Source organism: Carettochelys insculpta, chromosome 10 (genome assembly GCF_033958435.1).
Source record: "Carettochelys insculpta isolate YL-2023 chromosome 10, ASM3395843v1, whole genome shotgun sequence".
In the NCBI taxonomy this organism is placed as follows: Eukaryota; Metazoa; Chordata; order Testudines; family Carettochelyidae; genus Carettochelys; species Carettochelys insculpta.
Window position 1 is genome coordinate 46,616,101 of NC_134146.1, and position 22,419 is coordinate 46,638,519.

A 22,419-nucleotide genomic window follows, 5' to 3' on the forward strand; every position below is an offset into this window, starting at 1 on the left:
CCCAACAGACAATCCACCTACCCCACTTCCCTGTAGCCTTCCCTGAGTACCTGGAGCCCCCCGCAAAGCCCCTTGAGTATTCAGCCTCCACACTTTTCCTACAGCCCCACAAAATAGACTCCCCCAGCCTTACTTTCTTACAGCCCCCACAACTCAGGGCTTTTCATGAGCCCCAGCTTCCCTTCAGCCCCCCCCCCCAATACACAGAGCACCCAGTTTCCCTACTACCCCCCGCAGCACAGAGCCCCACAGCCCCAGATTTCCTACAGCCCCCCCAACATACAGAGCCCTGGCTTCTCTACTGCTCCTCAGTTTCCCTGCATCAACCAGATCCCCCACAATAGGAGTCCAGGACATTCCCACCCTTCAATACACACAGCTTCTCCACAGCCCCTTCTGTAGGCACTAGCTCCCCATGTGATGCTGGCAGACCAGGAGCCAGCTCCTGCCTGGACCTCACTGCACACTGACAAATGTGTAGCTGGAAATCAGCTGGGCTCCTCTGTGTTACTATTGTTAAGAGAGAGAAGAATGTGTTTTGCATTCTGACTTTATAAAACACTTGCCAGGGGTTTGCAACCTGCGGCTCCGGAGCCGCATGTGGCTCTCTAAGGAGTTCTTTGTGGCTCTTGATAGCAGTTCTTGAATTACTGAGTTTTTTATTGAATTAAAAGAAGAAAAAAAAAAGGCTCTTCTTGCTCTTTTGGTTGCCGACCCCTGTTGTAGGCTGTTTACATACTAGCACCATTGCCACCCACTGCACTAGAAATGCTACTGGACTGCTTTTTGGTTTTGATAGAAGGTAATATTTAAGTGTTTGCTAAAACTGTAAGATCCACGGTTGCAGGAGAAGCATTGCTAAGTGTGGAATACCACACTGCATCTGATGAAGCAGGTCTTTGCCCACGAAAGCTTATGCTTCAAAATATCTGTTAATCTATAATGTGCCACAAGACTTCTTGTTGTTCTGTGGAATACCAATTTACCTTGCCTCCTTCCCTAGGAATGGCAGCCTATAGATGCCAGACAAACCACTGTGGAAGGTCAGTGGATGAAAGACTTGTTGATTGCTTCCCTCCCTCCCTCGAAATTGGTACAGCACCTGAGCCCTCATCCCACCTCGGCTCAAATCCTGGGGGATCAAATCCCCATTAGATAAATTACCATCCCTCTGCTGCTTGGCATTCAGAGAGGGCAGTATTTCTAAGCATAAGCAAGGGATCCACAAGCTGCTTAACCCTAAAGAACATATATAGCTTCCGTTTATAGCAGCTACAGTCAGCTTTTGGAACCTGTATTATATTCACCTGCTTTAATCTTGTAAATTACTCATTTCTTAAACTAAAGATGAAAAACTATGGTAGGGTTGGCTACCCCTGTTGTCTTTGGTGAGAGACCTGGGGTGTAACTGATTTGGGTGGTAGGCCTTTAGGACTGGGAGTAACCTGAGTATTAATGTGATTTTTTTGGTAGAAGGGACCGTCTATTACAAAGGCACCCTTGCCTGAGTGACAGGATAGACCTGAGTGCTTGTCCAATGTGCGTGAGTTGACGGGAAGGTTTTTACAGTGCCTGCAGTGTTCATGCTTGTTACTTAGTGGTTAAATCTAATTATAGAACATTAAACCATTCAGGGGTTTGTGTCTGCTTCTTGACAGTTTGCCTTGACATTGACACTGGTGTTCCCTGTAAGCTGAGCACTTGAGCGGCCACCCAGCAGCCTGTGTTTCAACTGGTGATGCACATTTGCACATAACAAAATTTATTCTGCATAGGGATGTTAAAAATGCAGAGGGGAAAACTGGCTGGCACCCATACTCTTGACCCTCTTCGGACACTTTGATTTCCCTCTGACCCCAGACTCCAGGAGAGCTCTCCCCAGTTCTGTCTTTCCAGCAGCCCCCTACCACATCCGCCAATTACATACAGAACTCCACCCACCTCCAGCTTCACTGCAGCCCCTTCTCTGCCCCCAGGGCTGCAGGACAGCCTCCCCAAGATATGTGCAGGCCTCATTCCCCTCCCTGCAGCCGTGGCTTCTCTACAACTCCTTCCCTTACACCCACAGGGTTCCAGGCAGCCCCAATGCCTGAACAAACATGCTTCCCTCCAGTCCTGGCTTCCCAACATCCACCAGCTGCCCCCACTCTCATCAGAGCCTGACCACACCCACACAGTTCATTTAATCTGCTCTCACTGCTCTCCTATAGCCAGGCACAACCCCTCTCTCCATACAGGGACTACATCCCCCACCATCTTCCCTCCAGCTCCAACACCTACCAAGTTCTCCTACAAAAGCCAACATGAGTCCCTAGACCCTGGGCTCTTGTAACCTTCCTTTTGTCCACCATCCTCTCTCTTACCCACCCAGCTCATCATTTTACTATCAGCCCCTCACAACCATGTGCTCCCCTCATTCTAACATATCCCAACTCACACTCCCTGTCTCTCTAAAACCCCCTCTCCCTTATCTGCTCCCTAGTACTCCCTGCAGTCCCCTTGGAACTTCTGCTCCCCTCTCTCCCTTTAGCACCTGTAAAGGAGGCAGGGAAAACTATCCCAGCAGCAGATTCCTCCTCACACGTGTACAAGTTGATGGCTGGTTAGGGAAGCCTCTGCCTGTCTGAGACCTGGGAACTCCTTTCACCTACATGCCTCGTTATCCCTTTGAGAAACAAACAGTCTCACTAAAGAGCAAGGAGCTGCTGGGACATTCAGACAGCTCTGCTGGAGAGGGATTCTGTTATACTGGCCAGCGCCTGGACCGGAGGGTGCCCAAGGAAGCATCCTAATGCCAAGGGCTCAGAATGGGGCTAGATTCTGAAAAATCATCCAGCATCGAGGCCTGAATCCCCTGTATCATCTCTTGGAGGGAACAGTCCAGTTTGCTTGGGGTCCCAGACTGCCAGGGCAAAATCCGCACTCATCTTTTTCAGGCAATTCCAACAAGTCATTGGGCCTGGGTCACTCAGGTGGTGCTGCTGGCAGGGAGCCACACTCACATGACTGAGAATCTGTTATCATCATCATCATCATCAATAACCGGGGGCTCAGCGCCCGTTGGTGTCTGATGCCTCTCTCAATATTTCCTTCCATCTTCCCCTGTTCAGTGCAGAGGGGCTTAGTTTCTGTAGACTAGCTCTGCACCAATCTGCTACATCAGCTATCCATTCTCTGTGGGGTCTGCCTCTCCTATTTGAACCGTCCATTATGCTGAAAACCAGGGTCTTGATTTTTCATTCATCGTTCATTCTGCAAATATCCCCAAATAGTGGTAGCTTCTGTTTTATAACCTTCTGCGGCAGGTTCTCTTTCCTGTGTCTTTCTATATAATTCCTCATTGGTGATCTTCTGCATCCATCCTATTCTCAGAATCTTTCTATAACAACTTCTTTCAAAGGCCAAAATTCTTTTTGAATCTTCTGCTATCACCCGTGTCTCACATCCGTACAACATGCTGCTGAACACAGACATTTTCAAAACGCTCAACTTCGTTCCTAAGCTAATTGCTTAGCCTGAAACTAACTACCCCTCTCACAACAAACAACCTTAAGGAACACACAGTGCAGGTGTATCTATACCCAGAGCAGCAGAGCTCTGGCACTGCACCTTTGACGCTGCACCATAGCTGCCTCTGCCACTGTTGGTAGGGGTTTTTCAGTCTGCCCACGGCTCTGAGAGCTAGTAGCTACGCTGATGGAAGAATTCTTCTGCAGAGGTAGCTCTGTGTACAGTGAGATTTAGGTCAAGCTAACTACATTGCACAGGGCACAAAATAATTCACAACCCTGAGCGATGGGGATCAGCCTAATATTTAGCTTTATCTCAAAGCACAAAGCAGTAAAAGCTGGCAAGTAAGAGGCAACTGCAGGAGGCTTGAGGAGGGGAGTGGGTGACTTCCACCTCAGCCCAGGGGGAAACTGTCACTGCTCTCGGTCTGGAGTTCTTTCTGTAGATGCAATGGCTCTTTGCACAGAACATTGGCTGGCAGATGAAGGGTTTGAGTCCATAGGGATCCTGCCCACAGTCCAAACGTCTCCTTTAACGTGCCCTTTTTCACCTGAGAGTGCCATCAAGGCATGAGGGCTACACGCTGTCCCCCACTGCAGTAAGAATGCCTCAAAGATATTCCAGAATATAGCATAACTGCCTCTCCTAAGCTGTGTCTACACTAGAGGATTTGTCGGCAGAAGGGGACATAACTCGGAGTATATGCACACTTACAGCATTTTATCGACAGATCATCGACAGAAAACTCTGCATTTGCCTCGACAGCGTTATCCCTCAAAAATTTGAGGCACAACAAGCTATCGACAGGCGTACAGTGTAGACAATTCTGTCGACAGAGAGAGCTTCTGGTTGCTGGGCAGCCCTCTTTGCAGAGCTGCTATTCCACTTCCTGGCACGAGAGGGCAGTGCAGGCTGGCAGTTCTCTATCGACAGAACAAATTGTGTGTAGGTGCAATCTGCTGGCAGAGGTTCTGTCGAGATTAACAGTCATCTCTCTCGACACATGCGTCTAGTGTAGACATAGCCCAAGTGTTTTAGTGCACTTGGACATGGGGAGGTCTGCCAGAAAGAGCTTCCTGCTCAGTGTGTTACCATCCCCCAATCATACAAATATCTAGTGCAACCTCATCTCCTGTTGGTCCTACAGGTAGTGGCCCTGGCACCATACACAGAGCTAATATTCAAGCTCCTGTGGGGTGCTCTCAGGTGGGCATATCTGGCACCTCTCTTGTAATTTTCCGTGCTCCTAATTCCTTGCACTTTTTTTCTGTTAGAAAGGCTGCTGAACACAGTGGAGCTTCCACCACATCACTGGGGGCTTCTGTTGCTGAAAGAGGAGTCTTTCAAAGTATTCTATAATGCTAGGCTCCCCCAGGATAAGGTGGGTGCTGACAGGGCCACGGTATGGTTGACCGAATGAATAAGGCTGTATACCATTGATAGCCAACACAGGTTAATGACTGGGCTACATGAGTGGTCCTCCTTCATAAGGGAGTCATAAGGAGGAAGGAGACAACTTGTTCTTCTTGGCCTCTGAGGATAGAACAAGAGGCAATGGGTTTAAACTGCAGCAAGGGAGATTTAGGTTAGACATTAGGAAAAAGTTCCTAACTGTCAGGGCAGTCAAACAGTGGAATAAATTGCCAAGGGAGGTTGTGGAATCTCCATCGCTGGAGATATGTAGGAACAGGTTAGATAGATGTCTATCAGGGATGGTTTAGACAGTACTTGGTCCTGCCATTGGGGCAGGGGGCTGGACTCGATGGCCTCTCGAGGTCCCTTCCAGTCTTAGTGTTCTATGATTCAATCCAAGACAGCTTCCCAGGCTAGCGTAATTTAACTGTGCTTGTGCACCTAGAATGTGCGGGAAGTGCCAAATGAACCACAGCTGCACTCTGAGTGGATGCATTAGGAACACAGCTCACACAATGTTGTGTGCAATCAGCACACACCTCACGTCTGAGAGGAAAATAATGACATGGATGGAAACCAGCAGACCCTGGCTACCCTGCGCATGGGCAATGACAAACAAAATGTCTCGCAGGCCACATGTAGAACCCCGATGGGCCACATGCAGCCCCCAGATTGCAGGCTGCCACCGCTGCTTCCACATTCTGTCGTTCCAGTGCTGCTCCAGAGACTCATCAACAGCCATTTTTGCAGCTGCTTTTTGAAAATGGGCAAAGCGATTCATCTCTCTCCTCTTGGTGGTCACTTGCTAACGAGGACGTCTTCACGTGACCCTCCTCTTGGTGAGTCGGTTGATGGCCGACCAGCCCAATTATGGAGCCAGCAGGTTTATCACAGAAGGTGCGGGGGTGGGTAGCTGTTGACGGGGCACAGGGCAGTTTTGCCTCTTTTCTTCTTCTCCACCTCGTCTGCACTGCGGGGGCACCTCTCAAATTGGGCCACGCTTCACGGATTACCCTTCTCCACTCTGGACAGTCCTGGGCCAGGTTCTCCCCAGTGATTAACAACTCCCAACTGATAAACATTGCCTTTGGTGTGATTCACTCAATGCATGGGAGCAAAGCCCACAAAGACAGGGAAATTAGGAGTAAGCTAAGCAAGCCATTTCCAAGAGGAACCTGCTGAACAGACTAGTCTTACATCTACACTAACAACAGGTCCGGGCATACTGGAACAATTTATACGGTGGAGGTGTTGAGAGCCATTGAACCAAATTGGAAACTTTGTACACTCATCTCTTATTTAACGAGCACTCGCTAAAACAAGGGACTCACACACCTACCTTTGTTCACAAAACGACTGAACTTCCCCTGCTTATATGAGCCAGCTGCAGGGTCCCTGTCTGGGGAGTGGAGAGATCTGCAGCCCCAGCCTGGCCCACTCCCAACACTCACCCCGGCCCACCGCACTCACCCCAGGTACTGCTGCTGCAGCCTGGAGGAATGAGCCAGCACCTCCTCCACTGGAGCTGCCCTCAGGTTTTAACCCTCCCTCCCACTCATGGCCCCAAACTGCCCCCAGCCTTTACCCCTCTCCAACCCCTGCCACAAGGTTTACTTACTTTCAAAAGCAGTGACACGTGCCGAGTTAGGAGCACTAGGCACTAGCAACCAACTCGAGACTTTAACGTGCGTTTAATGGTAATTTGGTGTCCCTCTTACGAGTTTTCACCTACGTGCAGAAAGTTGGGAACCAACTGTGCTTGTACAGCGAGAGCTGAGCGTATTTGATGAAAACCACTTGAAGTCAGGCAGTGCAGCAGCACCTCTAGTTCCAATGCCTGCGCACAAATGAATACTTTAAATGATGAACCAGTGCAGCCGCACCACTGTAGTACATCGGTGAAGAGGCCACTGTGCTGATACGAGAGCTTCTCCTGTTGACATAGTTAATTCACCTGCGCGGAAGCAGGAGAAGCCCTGACGTTGCTATAGCACTCTCTACGCCCCAGCTTCGGTCAGTATAACTGTGTCACTTGGATTTTTCGCCTCCTTGACCGAGGCAGACAAACTGATGCAAGTTTATGGTGTAGAACGGGTCAAAAATGTTGCAGCAGCTAGTGAGCATCACAGCTGCCAAGGATGTAAGCACCCCTATAGACTGGCTACTAGGATTTTAGCCTGCCACGGAAGCCTGTTCAGACCAGTCTCTGATGACATGGTGGTAAAAATGGCTGGTCTGGAAGACATTAAATAACTACATGTAACCAGTATTCCCGCTGTTTTCCATCCATGGTCGGAATAAATTTTGTTATGTGCACCACGACGTGTGGATGTGCACCGCCAATAGACACACATGCGGACAGCTGTGGGTGGTTGTGCGTGCTCTGCTGATCAGCTGGGTGGCACCTGAATTTCTCCTGGATGGCTGCCCAAGCACTCAGCTCACAGGATATAAAAGATATACCCTTGTTCACCCAGAAGATGATGTAGGCTTTTTCAGGAACCAGTGGGTGAAATTCTCTGACTTGGTTTATGCAGAATGCCAGGTTAGATAATCACAAAAGCCTGTCCCAGCCTTAACAAAATACATGAAGCTACTACTTCCATCCCTCCTAAAAATGGGAAGCTGATTTTACAGTTCAGTCAAGACCTCCATGGACTTTTTGCATTCCAGGTAACTAACGTCTGATGGCCTCCCCCCCCCCGGCCCCGGCTTTCCAAGTAAGAGTGCCTGCACTTGACTATGGCTGTACCTGGGAAGAGATCACATATGTTGAGAAGTCTCCTTTTTGAAAAGTGCAGATCCTGACACAAGAGTATAAAAAGCCACTCAGAAGAGCCCTGAGAGATTAGGACAAAGTCCAGCAATGCAGGAACATTCTACTTTTAAAATCTCTTTTGTACATGCCTCTAACCCCTGGATGAGCGAGGCTCGCAACAATAAGAAATCAGCTGCTTTGGCACAGAGAATTCAGGTTGAGGAATGTAGAACACAGAAAGCAGAATTGTTTGTTCCTTGGCACAAAAAATCCAGAGCCTCTGTTCACAACAAGCTAGTTACGCAATTACAAGTGAAAGCCAATCTTTTAACCAGCTTTATACTGTTAAAAATACAGAAGACACCCAGAGAGATTTTAAGCTGCCTGAATCTTCCAGCTGGCTTGCAAGTATTTTTACACGGTTGCTATCCCTGCCCTCCAAAACCACACCATCTCACTAGGACATAGTGTTGCATACACTTTATAACTCTCACCACTGCTTCATAGAGGCTTAAGACGCATCTTTTTAAATTAATTCTGAATAAAACAGAGCCTCTCACAGACAGCAGAAATCTGAAATGCAGGAGTTTCAATCAGATAAACTCTTCCGCTCCACTTGGAGATGCAAAAACATGAAGTCCTGTGGCACCTTATAAACTAACAGATATTTTTGGAGCATCAGCTTTCGTTGGCAAAGACCTGCTTTGTCAGATGTAGTCGGAGCAGTTATTATTGCTGGGCATAGTTGGACAGTTATTCCAATAATAAGCGGGTGGATATGTGAGTATTACATACATACTTGGATCCTGTTGAGAAACAGAAGTAGCTATGTGAGCTACTACATAAGGCTCTTTACCAGACTATCTATGAGACCTGCTCAGGTCTGTCCTACGTCCGAGACGTTTATTCAAAGTCAAACAGTGCAGAGCAGCCATTCTGTATACCAGGATGTTTTTAATCACTCCCTGAATTAAACATTGGCAGGTGGAGAAAGTTTAGATATCAACTATTTTCCCCAACATTTACAAGACTGAGTTCCATGATGCCAGAAGCCCAGGGTCTTCATGCAGCCTCCTGGCAGCTGATACCATGCATATTTCAAGTTTGCCTAGTTCCCAACATCTAGCTTGAAGAGGCTGCATTTTCTGGTCCCCCTCCCGCACACATCAGTGCTCCCTCATTTACCATACGTGGCATAATCCAATGGCCAAAAAAAACTCGAGTGGGCAGCTTCAGTACATCCTCCCGCCTAGAATTTATTTTCCATTCCCCCTAAAGGGACAGTGGCAAAGAGAGCTCAACATGGGATTTGCCTTCTAACAACAGGTTGATCCCCACTTTGCTGTTCTGCTCCAGTTTTGGGGGAGAACGGGGTAGGGAAGCGGCACAGTGATACTTATAAGAATGCAGCCTGAAGAGGGCTCTATTACTAGCACAGGGGAGGGTGCAGGAGAGGGCTGGATGAGAGAGACACACATTCACTCCTGCTGCACACCCCTGCCTTACCCGGATGCTCTGCATAACCCTGTGTTACCCTTGATTACAGCTGATCCTCGAACCGGGTCTGCAGCATAGTTTTTCCCCCAAAGGGGGGAAAAAGGTAGTTTTTAAACAAACAAACAAATAAATAAATAAATAAAACCCCACGGCTCAAGCTAGAACCTGTGGAGAGCTCCAACCGCACTGCTGCTTTTTAAAGAACAATCACTGACTTTGTTTTCAAAGAAGAGCAGCCTTCAAGAGCCCGCATGTCTCTTATGAGTACTTGGTGCTGTCACTAGCACAGGACGCAGGACAGGAGTGTCTGGTGTCGCAGCAAATGCAAGAAATCACACACAGCCAAAAAAAAAAGTGGGGGGGGGGGTCTTAGCAAGCACCAGGCACCTGTTTTCCTTTCAGAAGCGAAAACAAAAACTCCCCCAAAGAACCAGGAACTCAGGGGACAGAGAAGTGAGGTCACGACTGGGGCACAATCATCTAAACAGTACTTTGTTCCCTAAGCGTGTTTCTGTTATTAGCTAGCCCGCTGTGAGGTAGGCAAGTGAGTATTAGCCCCATTTTACAGAAACAAACACAAAGGTAACAGGGTTTTGCTACAACTGCAGTGCAAGTCCACGTCTGAGCCAAGATTTTAATGAGCTAGGCATGTCTCCCACCTCAAAAGAGAGCAGGAGTGCCTCCCCTCATTCCGGGTTGCCAAATGCCTTGGGACTTCCTCTGACAAATACAATTCCCCTGCCAAAGGAGTTCCCGAGGCCCAGCCATGTGCTCAGATCACTGATCCGTATCTGTCTACCAGCCTTGCCAGTGTCCCTTCAAAAGGGGCTCTCCACAAGTGAGTGAGAACAAACTGTCCATTGGCCTCTTTACAGCTTCGGGAACGTCAGTAACTCCGAAGAACTAGGTCATATGACCACATTTACACAAACCAGAAATGGTTCAAACCTCAAGGGTTAAATTTACATGGAATTTGTATGTATTTACCTGTGACCTCTACATTAGGAGTGAGCGGCTCCCAATGGATAGCTTATAATACATCACAAACAGGCCATTGACATCAGTGTCTCCTGCTTTTTCCTTCTGATTCTCACCCTGTGCTGTGACTGTCCCACATAAGATGCCACTGGGGGGATGCGGGGGGAGAGACTGGGAACACACAACAAGTACAGATGGGATTGTCAGTCATTTCGACATCAGGTCCCTCAGCTACACACCATGCACTGGCACTGCCCACCAGGCAAAGCTGGACCAGTACGAGACCCCTCCCTCCTCCTCTAAGAGCAGCAGGAGTGCCTGTTCTCATGGCAGGCGGCCAGGTCAGTCTTGGTCATTCTCAGATGATTCTTCTTCTGCCTCCTTCAGCCACTGGATAAACTTCTGAAGCTGCAGAGAGAAAGAAACACAATTAGGAAAAATAAACCCCCCCCTGAAAACAGCAACTTTAATGAGACAATTGCAATGTCTTGGCATTGGAACACCTTCACTTCAGATGGTGTGTATGTGTGTGGGGGAAGGAGTGTGGGGGCCAAGGAACAGGGAAACCACAAGGGGGATTAAGAGAAAACAGACAGAAAAATGGGCACTTAGTCTGCACCCAGCATTGTTCCATCAAGGGCTCATGGGATGGAGGCATGACGCCACCTAGTTTTCAATACGCACGTAAGGGGGACAGTGCGAGGAGCTGGCTGCTAGGAGAAACCTACTCCCTGAAGGACTGCTTTGAGGGGCCAGACTTTGGTCACTTTGCCTTTTGACACGGTTTCAATAAGCGGCTCTAGGTACCGACAGGTTTTTATAAAGGGAGCTGACTTTACCCGGGCATTAAACTAAGCAAAACTCTCCTCTTCCCCAAAGGTTCTTTCTGTGCATCATTTGTGGGAAAGGCTTTGAGCCTGGGCTTGGCCATGTCCAGGGCAGAGTTCGTAGTGATGCGGAGGAGGTTAATGCTTAGAATCATAGAACGCTAGAACTGGCAGGGACCTCCACAGGTCATCAAGTCCAGTCCCCTGCCCTCACGACAGGACCAAGCAACTTCTATTCCAGATCATCCCTGAGAGGTGTCTGTCTAACCTGCTCTTAAATAGCTCCAGGGATAGAGATCCCACAACCACCTCAGGCAATTTATTCCAGTGTTTAATCACCCTGACTGTTCACAAGTTTCTCCTAATGGTCGACCTAAACCTCCCTTGCTGCAGTTTAAGCCCATTGCTTCTTATCCTGTCCTCAGAGGCCCAGGAGAACAATTTTTCTCCCTCCTCCTTGTAACCCTCTTTTAGGTACTTGAAAACTGCTATCCTGTCCCTTCTCAGTCTTCTCTTTTGTAAACTAAACAAGCCTAATTCTTTCACTCGTCCCTCATAGCTCATGTTCTCCAGACCTCTAATCGTTCTTGTTGCTCTTGTCTGGACCTTTTCCAGTTTCTCCGTATCTTGCTTGCCTGTTGCAGCATGAGCCAGTTATAACATAGCTATTGTGATACAAAGCCACTCAAGTACTGCAAGGGCTCAGCTTGAGAAGACAGCCAGGTAGAGCAGTTTCAAAGGGAACATGGAAAGAGCCGTAGTTCATTACCTGAAGCCCATTTCAAGCAGGTGCCTAGCTTAGAGATATTTCTCCATTACTCAGCACATCCCAGCAGTTTCTCAAATACCTCTAAGTGAACGTCTCCCTCCCTCTACTTCATCCTTCATTCCAACCAGAGCGCTCTGGTTGTGGCAGAACGCCAAGCTGAACTGAACTAAGCCAGTGCATTATGTGTTTTGTTATCTGCCCCAACAACTGGCTCCCACTAAGCACTTGGCTTTCCCGGACCCACCCTGTCCCAAAGCTGCCTCCCTCTGCTAGGGAATCCCTCCAGGACTCGGGGACTTACCTGTTGGTTTTTACGAAGCTGCCTGCCCTTATCAGATGTGTCCCGCTGAGAAAACCAGCAGAGAATCATCTCTTCTGCCAGGATTTCCAGCTGGTAGAAGGTCATCAGCACCTAGACCAATCAGAAAACCATAAATGGGGCAAAAGAACAGGCAGTTCTGGGACAGGACCACTTAGCAGCAAAAGGCTGCATATGACAATCTGGGACTCCCACAAGGCTCTGTGGGAGAGAACTGGATGTAATTCATTGTGCTTTTATGTCCATAGCACCCAAGCTTTCAGCGCCGACAGAGCCTCTGCAGGTGCTCTGGTGCACCAGTGATTCAAATCAGCAATTGCCTTACAGCTTTCAGCTCCAAGGATGCAGACTGGGGTATTTAGGAGGAGAAAGCAAGAAAGGACCCCCAAGGAAACTCCACAAAGTCATCCCCCATCTCCTGGGTGAAGCACACTCACGACAAGCATCAAAAGGGATCTTTCAGGAACCTCATGTCCGCAGCCCCAGAAGTGCACAATTCTGGCAGCTGCAGCAGGAAGCACACAATAGCGGTTCAGCCAACTCTAACTCTGGTCATCACAGCTGCAACTCAACCCCACCCAGCCTTTGCTAAAAGGGGCCCAATAGAGGGTGTCAAACGCAATTGATCATTTGTAGAATCAAGCTCTTGCCTGATACCACGGATGAGGGGAAGCTGCTAATGCAGGCTGGGGGACCTCCACACCCTTGTGTGCTCAGCCTGATGGGACACGCTGCAGCCAGACTCCTCGCAGCAGAGGACTGACAAAGCTGGGCTACATGTGCCAGCTCCAGCAAGGAAGAGTCACTTCAACTCCTGGTGACCGGGGAAAACCAGGCTCCTAGAACAATGGACATATGCCACACAATCACTGTCCTTCAAGGGCATTTTGGCTTATGAGCTGAAGGCTTCTGACTTCAGCGCAAGCTGAGTGGTCGTGCTATTCGCTAGAGGCACTGGTACCATGAGACAAGATTCCCCTTATTGGAGAATCAAGGCGCAGGTGAGTTTGCAGAACAACTCTTTTCTGGAAGTGACAGGCATAGTGCTGTCCAGACACTTGCAGAAAAATTATTCATGAAGAGATTCCTAACTGGGAGAGTTTCGCTCCAATTTTATATGGCAGAAATAAGCCACTGACACAGGGGGAGCATGTCTATGAGGCGTGCATTTTAAAACTTTCCAGGACTGAAACCTACAGTGGAAAGGCAGATCCACCCACCACACCCCCAACCTTCACTTTATTCACCGATTTCCACCCAGTTCAGCCTGAATAGGGAATCTCACACTCTTCCGAACCTTGTTTATTCCCCATCTGATCTGTAAGTGGGACAAAAGACATTTGGCAGGAACAAGATTCATTGCCCTCTATGTTTTGGGTGCAAGATGGTAGGTTAGGTGCCTTCAACGTGTGAAACTTGCCTCTCCTCCCCCTCCCCCTCCCTCTCAACTACAGCACCACAGACGGGGTCCCTCTGGGTTAGATATTGTTGGGCAGCAGTCCAAGCTGCATGTCAAGCGGTAATCCTCTGTAGTAGGGCTCACTCAGAAGCCTGCCTAGAGGACAGATTTTAATGACTTTCATAGATGATCTTTCACCCACTCTTCCCATCAGACACACGAGTCTTTCTTTCCTGGTAGAAAACAAGCTGATGACACTGATGCCCTATAGTTCATTGCTGAGCTAGCGCAAGCAGAAGTCCTCGCGGCTGTGAGGAACTTACTTTGGCTATGGATGTGCAGAGGCCGTCGTGTTCCAGGAAGAACTCCTCAATGGCAGATAAGGCATCCAAGTGATCTGATGCCCGTTTTATGTAGTTCTTAAAGAGTGGAGACCAGTTCTTCAACAACTGCAGGAGAAACAAGAGCAGAGAACGAGGGCTCTTGGGTTACAAAACCTCAAAACACAAATATTTGCATGTTCATTACAGTTCCTCAGTGGGAACAGCCCAGTGTGGAGAAGCAAAGCACTGTCGAAGGCCACTCTTCCATCAGTCAGACATCAACTTACATACACACCACCTTCCCCAGAGCTGAGTGATGGGACTGGGGCAGCTGTGGTGACAAGGACCCCGGCCCTAAAGAATACAGACAACCTGCTTGCTATTGAAATTACCACATTCGAAAACTGACTAACTCACTTGTGTGTGGATATTTACCTGCTTTAACCTTGTAAATGAGCTATTTATTTCTCCTAGTGAATAAGCCTTTAATTAATTTGGTGATGAGCTTCCGTGGCACAGACCCACTTCACAAGATCCTGAAGTGGGTCTGTCCCACGAAAGCTCATCACTGAATAGATCATGTTGTTAGTCTTTATACTGCTACATTTCTGCTGCTTTGTTTTGTTGGAGTGCAGACTAACACGGTTACCTCTTTGTTACTATTCAAGCCTTTAGTTAGTTTATTACAGGATAATCTTCGGTGTGAGAGATAAAGAGCAAACTGGCCTGGGGTTAGTGACTGGCCCTTTGAGATTGGGAGTAACCTAAATATTTTGTCACATTTGGTGTAGGGTGAGCATCTATCACTGAGTCAAGGTTGGCTGAGTGACAGACTGAAAAAACTAAGGGGACTGTCTGTGACTCCATGTAAAGCGTGTATAGTGCCTAAGGAGCGAACACTTGTTACTTGATTGGTGAAGTTTAAGTTGCTAGAACTCACAGCCATTTGGGGGGTTGTGTCCTGCTTCTTAGCAGTCTGCCCTGAAGTTGGTATTCTCACTCAGGAGCCAATCCAGGCAGCATGAAAGCCACATGGAGACCCTGAGCAAGTTTACAAGCCTGCAAGGCTGTGAATTGCAAGGCACTCATAGCAATTCCTGAGGCAGGAGGCAATAATGAATGGCTCTGGAGTGCGACATTCCATCCTTTCTGCTGGTGGCAAAGGTACCATTAAGGAACACCTTGGGGTCTTTGTGATGGCAAACATCCAGTGGGAAGGCAAGGAGATGGCACAGGAAATACAAGCAGGATGACTTGTATGTCAATGACAACTGACTCGGGACAACATCTGTAACATGGCACAAAGTGGTCCTGATGTGGCAGAATCACAACCTAAGACTGAGGGCAGCTGGCACAGTTCTAGTAACTACTTTAACCCATGCGCAGTATATTTAATACTGATGCTCCACTTTTCCCTCCCCTGCAACTACAATTTTTTTACTCGTCTTTGGATTTTCTCCCCCTCAAATGCACCCCAGCAGCCCATTAGTATGACCCAGGCAAAGAAATGCTGTGAACCTTTTCATTAACACTTTTAATTGTAAGCAGGCAGAATTTTGGAACACGTGTCATACTAGAAACGATTAGAGTTTCCCAAAGCAAACTTTGATCACAAAGGAAGCACAGAGTTCACCAGACATCCTACGTGATGAACGAGTTCAGCCTGGAGATGACAAAATTTCAGCGCACAGCTATTTTAGAATGAGCAGGACTATTACACTTTGGGTTGCCACCACCATAGAGAGAGATTTTGCAGGGATACAAGGCTGGAATATGAACTTCCACCACTTCTGCAACTGCGTCTGGGAGTAACCCAGCTTCAGCCAAAAATACGGTACACTGACTGGAGTTAATTACAGATTCTTGTCAGAGGGAAGCCCGTCAGATCATCCTGTGCTGGGCTTAGTCTGTGCTGCTGACAGCTGGGCCTGCCAACGTACATGTGCGTGGTGGAAAGTGGACAGTTGCCCTGGGCCTGGAGCTTCAGCTGCTCTCACTTCAGCAGCGGTGGCACCCTGAGCTCTAGGCCCCTTCAAAATGCTGCTGAGGCAGCCCACTAAGGGCTGACTGCCCCAGGCCTCGCACTTCCACTCCTGGCCCTGCCCCTTCTGGGGACACAGAGCCAGGCCCCCCTCCCATCTTCCATGGGCAGGCAGAAGCTGTCGGCCCCACTCTTGATTGCACCTTGCATGCAGATGTTCGGGAACTACCTCCTCCCGTTATCAGATATTCCTTTATCTGCATCTCCACGTCCCAACATTGGAGGATGACGGTGCTGTCATGAGATGTGATCCGCCTGAGTGTGACCGAGCTGCGGTTCTCACCTGCACTCTCCCCCGCGCCATCCATGTAGATTATATTGCTTGCCCCCCACTGCACATGGAAATCTTTGGCTGAAAGCTCTCTGCTGAGCATACATCTGATGTTCCCAGAACAGCTTTAGAAAAGAGTAAGTCTCCTTCGCAGAACCAGTCGGGAGACACCTCAAACTGTAGAAAATGGGCAGCAGCAGCAGACACGCTGAATGACTCATTATGGTGAGTTGCTATGCAGTCGCTTTTACTGAGTTTTCAAAGTAATTGCTTGTGGAGAGCCTCACCCATGTCACTCATACTGCATTACACAGGATTACATGACAAAAGCACCCTCTTCAACTCTGCAGCTGCTTCAGCCCCTACAACTTAAAATCACGTCTAAGGTCCAGGGAAGGATGGACTTTTGTGCAACATAATGTGCTTATACTGTTGTGTAATTTGTAGACACACCAGATAAAACGTCTGCAGCTGTTTGTGTTGACAGGGCCAGTGTGAGCAGCGCAGTCTTGCTGATTTTTCAAAGCTTTGTGTTTTCACTGAAAAAAAATCACTTTGTGCTTATTTCTCCTCTGATGGGTGTTTGGTGTCTGAGCACTATATATCCACTGAAGGCTTCACACTCACAGCAACCAGCTCTTGACAACAAATTACATGCTGTGATTTCAAGTCAATGTAAAACGGTATGTCTTAATTATGATTGTACTGCTGAATTTCCCCCTTCCCTTGCCGAAGCTTGCCTCTATCCTTCTCACAAAGGATTCATCTTTCTGTCACCTCTCACCTGGGAGGAGGTACAATCTATTGAATGACTCATACAACACATCCGTGTGACACTCAGCTGACATGTCTGGCATTCTACTTTTGTCACTGTTGGCGTAGGTGCCTCATGTCATACAAAGGAACGTTTCAATGCGGCTTGTAGCACTCGTACGAGGAACGTTCTGGTTATATTCTCGTTCTACATCAGCATGCCCTAAGCACTAGCTGGGTTTCTCAAATGAAACAGATCTCTGACAATGGCTAGGCTGCAGATGTGCTCAGGCCAACATCTGTCACACTGCCTGCTCTCATCTCATTGTTGCCTTGGACTCTTCTGTCTATATCCCTCTGTTCTCAAGAGGCTTTTACTTAGACTGGAAGCTCTTTGAGGCAGAGACAATCTGTTTTTGTTCAGCACCTAGTGCAACAGAATGTAAAATCCAGGACGCAGGACTTATATCCACTTCCATGATACACGTTAATTATCAATCACCCCCAGCCTCACGTTACGTCTACTTTTCTCATTTTAAAGGTACTGACATTTTTTTCCACACTCAAGCTTTTGTATTTTTGTGTGACTGCCCATAACACAACTTCTTCACTGCCCCAGCGGTTCTGAGCTCAGGTTTGGGAACCCCACCATTCGTATTTTGCGCAGAAGATAAGGACATCAGTACATAAGATTTCTCCTGGCAGAGCACACCGGGAAATGTACTGGCCACTTTCTCTATGTCAAACTTGCTTATTGGGGTATTAATAAGTACTCCAGTATACACATACATACGCACCTACCTTACAAAATTCTACAAAAATGGGGAACTCATTTAGTGCCTACGCTGGCAAATGTTCATGACTGATTTGCTAGGATGAAATACCCATATACAAAATATATGCATCAAACATAAGCCATTTACTTTTCGCGCTCTACACCCTTTATTCATCTTTCACTTGGATCATAAATTCTCTGAGGCAAAGACCTTCTCATAATTACGCGTTTGTGCAGTGTCTTGTACCATAGGGCTCAGCCCCTTGAGTGGGGCCTTGGGCAGTACTGTATTATAAACAATCATCATGGTTTTCTTACCATTTTCCCTCATTGCAAAGCTCATAGAAAAACCACAGGCTCAGCCCCATCCTAGTTCACTTGCTCCTCTGTTAGGATGCTGCAGTGATGCCTCCATGTGTCGCTGCTGGACCAGCAGCTCCCTTCATGACCCAGCAAGGAGTGGTACTGTATTTTATTCAGACTAGGATCTCAAACGGCAGCAGATTTCAGGCATCTCAATCTTCAGTGGTATTACCTTCCACATACACAGAGAGCTGAGCATCTGCTTCAGTAGGCACCCCCAGCTCCCTGCTTTCATTAGGGTACATTTTAGCCAATAGAAACACTGGTAAACAGAATGGGTCTTTCTCCATTCCACCTTGTAAGAACTGAATTAGTACAAACAACGGTTCATCTGCTGCGCATTTCCAATGAAAGCCTCTTTCCAAAAGGTGAATTAAGTCATGGGACTGGATCCGTGTGCGGAAATGTCTCTTTCCACAGCCTCCCCACTGGACAACACGGGACTGTCCTTTGTTGCACTCCATATTCCACGTGAAGCAGGACAATCCAAATCATCTCTGTGGAGCACGGAGCCAGACTTGCTTCTTCTACCATATGCATCATTGCAAGCACCAAAGGACCACTCAGTCCAACACACACAAATGGGCATCAGGGGACACAGCAAAAAAGCAGGGACCTGTCCACCTCCTGCAAACTCAGACCAAAGGTCCCAAGATAAAAATACCGACCCTCAGTGAGAGCTTAACAGGGGCATATCACCATCTGTCTGCCCTCAGGCCAAGTAAAACGGCAGCCCTTTCTACCCAGCCACATCCACCTGTGGCCTTCCTGGGGGTGGAACAGTGCTATGCCTCTGTCTCCGAAACAGACCCTGGAAAAGTTACCAGCCTTAGCTACATACTGAAGGCAAGCGGCATGCCTGGTGACTTCCCCAGTAGGACTGTACCATTTTTGGATCTATCTGCTGAAGAAAGGATTAGATTTCCAGTCTTTACTCCCAGGATGCAGAAAGCTTTTGCTTAGAGCCCTAAGATTCTGTGGACATCACTTCACATCCATGGACCATTCTGTGGACAGTGCAGCAGGCAGAGCTCTACCTACCAGTGGCATCCAGCTTGGGCAGCCCCAGGAGCGCAGGGCTGGCGGCCAGCAGGTTGGAGGAGATTTTCCCTGCTCCTTTAATTCTTTACTAGCAGGGGTTGCCCCTTTGTGGCGGCTAGTGATGAACTAGAGCGAGTTGGGGGTGCCACACAGCCTGCACGGGAGGTATGGGCAGTGCAGGAGCTGAAGTAGGTGGGTGGGGGTCGGGGGTAAGGGGGTGGGGGTCGCCCTGCCCCATCCAGGCTCTCTGGTCCTGCCGCATCCTGCTTGGGACCCTGTCTGGAAAGGGACAGAGCTATAAAGAGCTCTATGGCCTTCTCCCCCTGAAGGAACTGCGGCTACCCATGCCCCAGCACTGCTCCCAATGCAGGACCAGCCCAGCACCTTCCACCTACACTGAAGGAAGAGGGGTCAGCCCAGTGACACCTGTGTCCCAGTGAAGCAGCAGCACCTCCTCCCCGGGTGGGAGAGTGTCCTCGGGGTTCAGCGACAGGGCAGGGAGTCGCTGACTCCATTCCAGGGAAGGCATGGGGTGGAGAGCCCAGCCAAGGAAGGGTGACCCCCCTCCCCACCCTCCTCCACTGACTCCGGCCCAGGCATTGCACATTCCTCTCCCATGGGCTGTGCAGAGCTCCCCAACTCACTCCTCACTTTTCCACTCCCCATCTAAAATAGCAGCCTCAATCAAGAGACTACAGTGGGACGGATGAACAGACAGCTCTCCTTTTATAACAGTATAGATTAATCAAGTCCTGAATTCACCATTCAACTGTCTTGCCAGGAATTTACGTCAGGCTGGCAGACCTAAAATTACCTGTCTCATCCTGTTCATCCTTTTAACAATATTGGCACGGCAACAGTCTTCCAAAACTTTCCCAGGGCTCCAAGACTTATTGACAGCAGTCCAGTGAGCTCCTCAGCCAGCTATTTTAAAACTCTTGGATGAAAGTTCTCTAGGGTTATTTAGAACCTGGCCCGTCACTTACCTTCCAGCAGCTTGCGCCACTCAGGCAGCACCACTGTCCCTGCCGTGCCTTGCCCCTGCAGTAGTGGCCTCTCTCCCAGTCCACCATCTCCAGAGCAGGAGGGCCCGCCCCTAGTGCCTCACCCCTCTGCACCACTTTGATGTAACATACACTGGTGCCACCATTCACAAGCCCTGGGAATGCAACACCCTCTCTTGGCACCCCCTTCCCTCAGCCTGCCCCTCCATACCGCCCCTTCTCCTTGAGAGCCTGCCCATGCGCTGCACCTTATCCCCAACCCGTCCTCAACCCGCTTCTTCCCTGCAAGCCCCCCACTCATCTGTACTTCCCTACCTTTCTTCAGTGCCCTTGTGAGATTGCTAGTGGCTGTGGGTGTGAAAGGTTACTAACTGTCCACAGGTTGGATCGCAGAGTGACCCTGGCAGATATGGATACACATTTTTGCATCCATGCAAGGCTCTACATATACTGCTTAAGTATCCTCCAAACCAGACACCCAGCTGAACTTTGCCCCATGGAGTGAGTGGTGGTGATGATTTTACTGCTTTAAGAGAATCAAAAGAGGCTCAAGAGCCATTAAGTTCCTTGAATGCATGACAAGCCAGTCTCCTAGGCTCAAGGATGCTAGAGCAAGCAGGTGGCTAGAGGGGACAGACCCATTCCTATGCCCCACGAGAGAAGTCTCAAGGAAGAACAGGTATAAAGTCTTCGCTTTCCATACCCCTGAGTTTTAACTGCTGCTGAAGCCTCCTGCTCTGTGGCTTTCTTGACTCAGGTACCTCCAGCCTGACCACAATTACCTTCCCAGACTCTTCATCTTCTTGTCTTCACCTTCAAGATTACACCACTCTGAACCTACCTCTTGGCACCCAATGAACCCATTCTCCCACAAGTGTCATTCCCACTTACTGCTATGCTCCTGTGTACACCTCCAATGTTCTCTCTGCTTCTGCAGGCTCTCAACACCTTCAGGTCCCACCTCTGAACCCCCACTCCAATGCCCAAGTGCAAGTGCAAAATTCTCCATCCCATCCACAGCCCTCTTGCCTCTTCTAAGGTTCACGTCCATGTGTGGTACTCAAGCACAATCCATCTGTTGCTCCTGTAATAGTCACTGAGACTAGCTTAATTTAAGTCGAGGGCAGGGACCAGGGATCCGTGCACTCCACCACCATGTTATCGTACAATAACCAAAAATATGTGCAGATCAAAAGGCGTGGAGAGGTGTACTCACAGGAATCAGCATTACACAGTAGTGTTGGGAGTCTAACGCTGTATCCAGCTGCAGCAATGGGAACTCCAAGACCACCTTACTGAGTACCTGCATCACCTCCTTAAGGCCAATGTTATAGGCATATCTGAAAGGGAGAGAGGAGGGGATGACAGACTGACACCTTCTAGAACCAAAAACTTGCGCCTTCTGGCATCCCGCCTCCAGCCAAGGCAAATCACTGACATCTACTCTTCTACTGCAGGACACACATTTCTAAGAGTGAATGAAATTTTAACTTTCCAGCCCTGTGCCCAATCTTTAAAAAAATACAGAAAAATCCCAACATGTTGAGTATATTCATGCAGTCAGAAACACGCCTGCACTGCAAGGGGTCTCAGGAAAGACCACATTCCCAGAGACCTGCTTTCAAATTGTAACACGCTACCTGGACAGGGAGAGCACACTCACGTATACTGGTGTGCTACAGGAAACGAGACACAGATTTTACTTAGGTAGACGCCAAGTCTCACAAATTTGACAGCTCTCTAAAGTGAGAGAAGCCTAGACTGTTCACCTTTCAACAAGCCTACCCAGAGCTAGGAGACAAACCAGATCCATGGCCATCTCTGTTTAGGTCACCTTTCTAGACATTTGGTTTGTGCCTCCAATTTATAGTCTGGCCCAGTAGAGCGAGGACTTCAGTGAAGCCCAAAGGGTTTGTTCCGCAACAACTCTTCTCAGTGATAGCAGAGGCAGGAAGGCACATTCTAGAGCAGGCATAAGCTAAGGTTAACCTAAGCATGTTAGCAGTGAAGACGCACAACAAGAGCTAATGAATAAACCAGAATATCACAAAGACTAAAACCCAGGAGCTACTGTGTGAATAGTACTTCTGGGGGAATTCTGCATCACCTCACGTGCGCAGAACTTATGTCCCCCCACAGAATTTTTTTGCGTCCCTACAGAAAAATGACTTCTGATGGGGAAGCTGCAAGGTGGTTAAGCACTCCACCCCAGCAGGTTGGTCTGGGCACCCAGAGTAGTCAGAGATAGGAATCACCAGGACTGTGAAATCATGCTGTCAGAAACACTGTCCCTCTTGCCTGCTCTTGCAGTATGCTTGGCATGCAGGCGCTGGGTTTTAGGGAGCTTTTAGGGAGCTAGGTGCAGGGTAGGCTCAGTC

The 22,419-nt window shown here is 48.6% G+C and overlaps 1 protein-coding gene across 1 annotated transcript in view; it reads right to left on the reverse strand.

Annotated features, from left to right (window-relative positions):
- Positions 1 to 8,615: 8,615 nt before the first annotated feature.
- The window catches only part of EIF2B5 (eukaryotic translation initiation factor 2B subunit epsilon), a 30,252-nt gene continuing 16,448 nt past the window's right edge, over positions 8,616 to 22,419 (reverse strand). Inside the window, exons 13-16 of the mRNA XM_075004468.1 lie at positions 21,258 to 21,381; positions 13,794 to 13,919; positions 12,054 to 12,164; positions 8,616 to 10,564 (exon numbers count right to left, since the gene is read on the reverse strand). Coding sequence (XP_074860569.1) covers positions 10,499 to 10,564; positions 12,054 to 12,164; positions 13,794 to 13,919; positions 21,258 to 21,381 — 427 coding nt within the window. The 3' untranslated portion in view covers positions 8,616 to 10,498. The remainder of the gene's footprint in view (positions 10,565 to 12,053; positions 12,165 to 13,793; positions 13,920 to 21,257; positions 21,382 to 22,419) is intronic.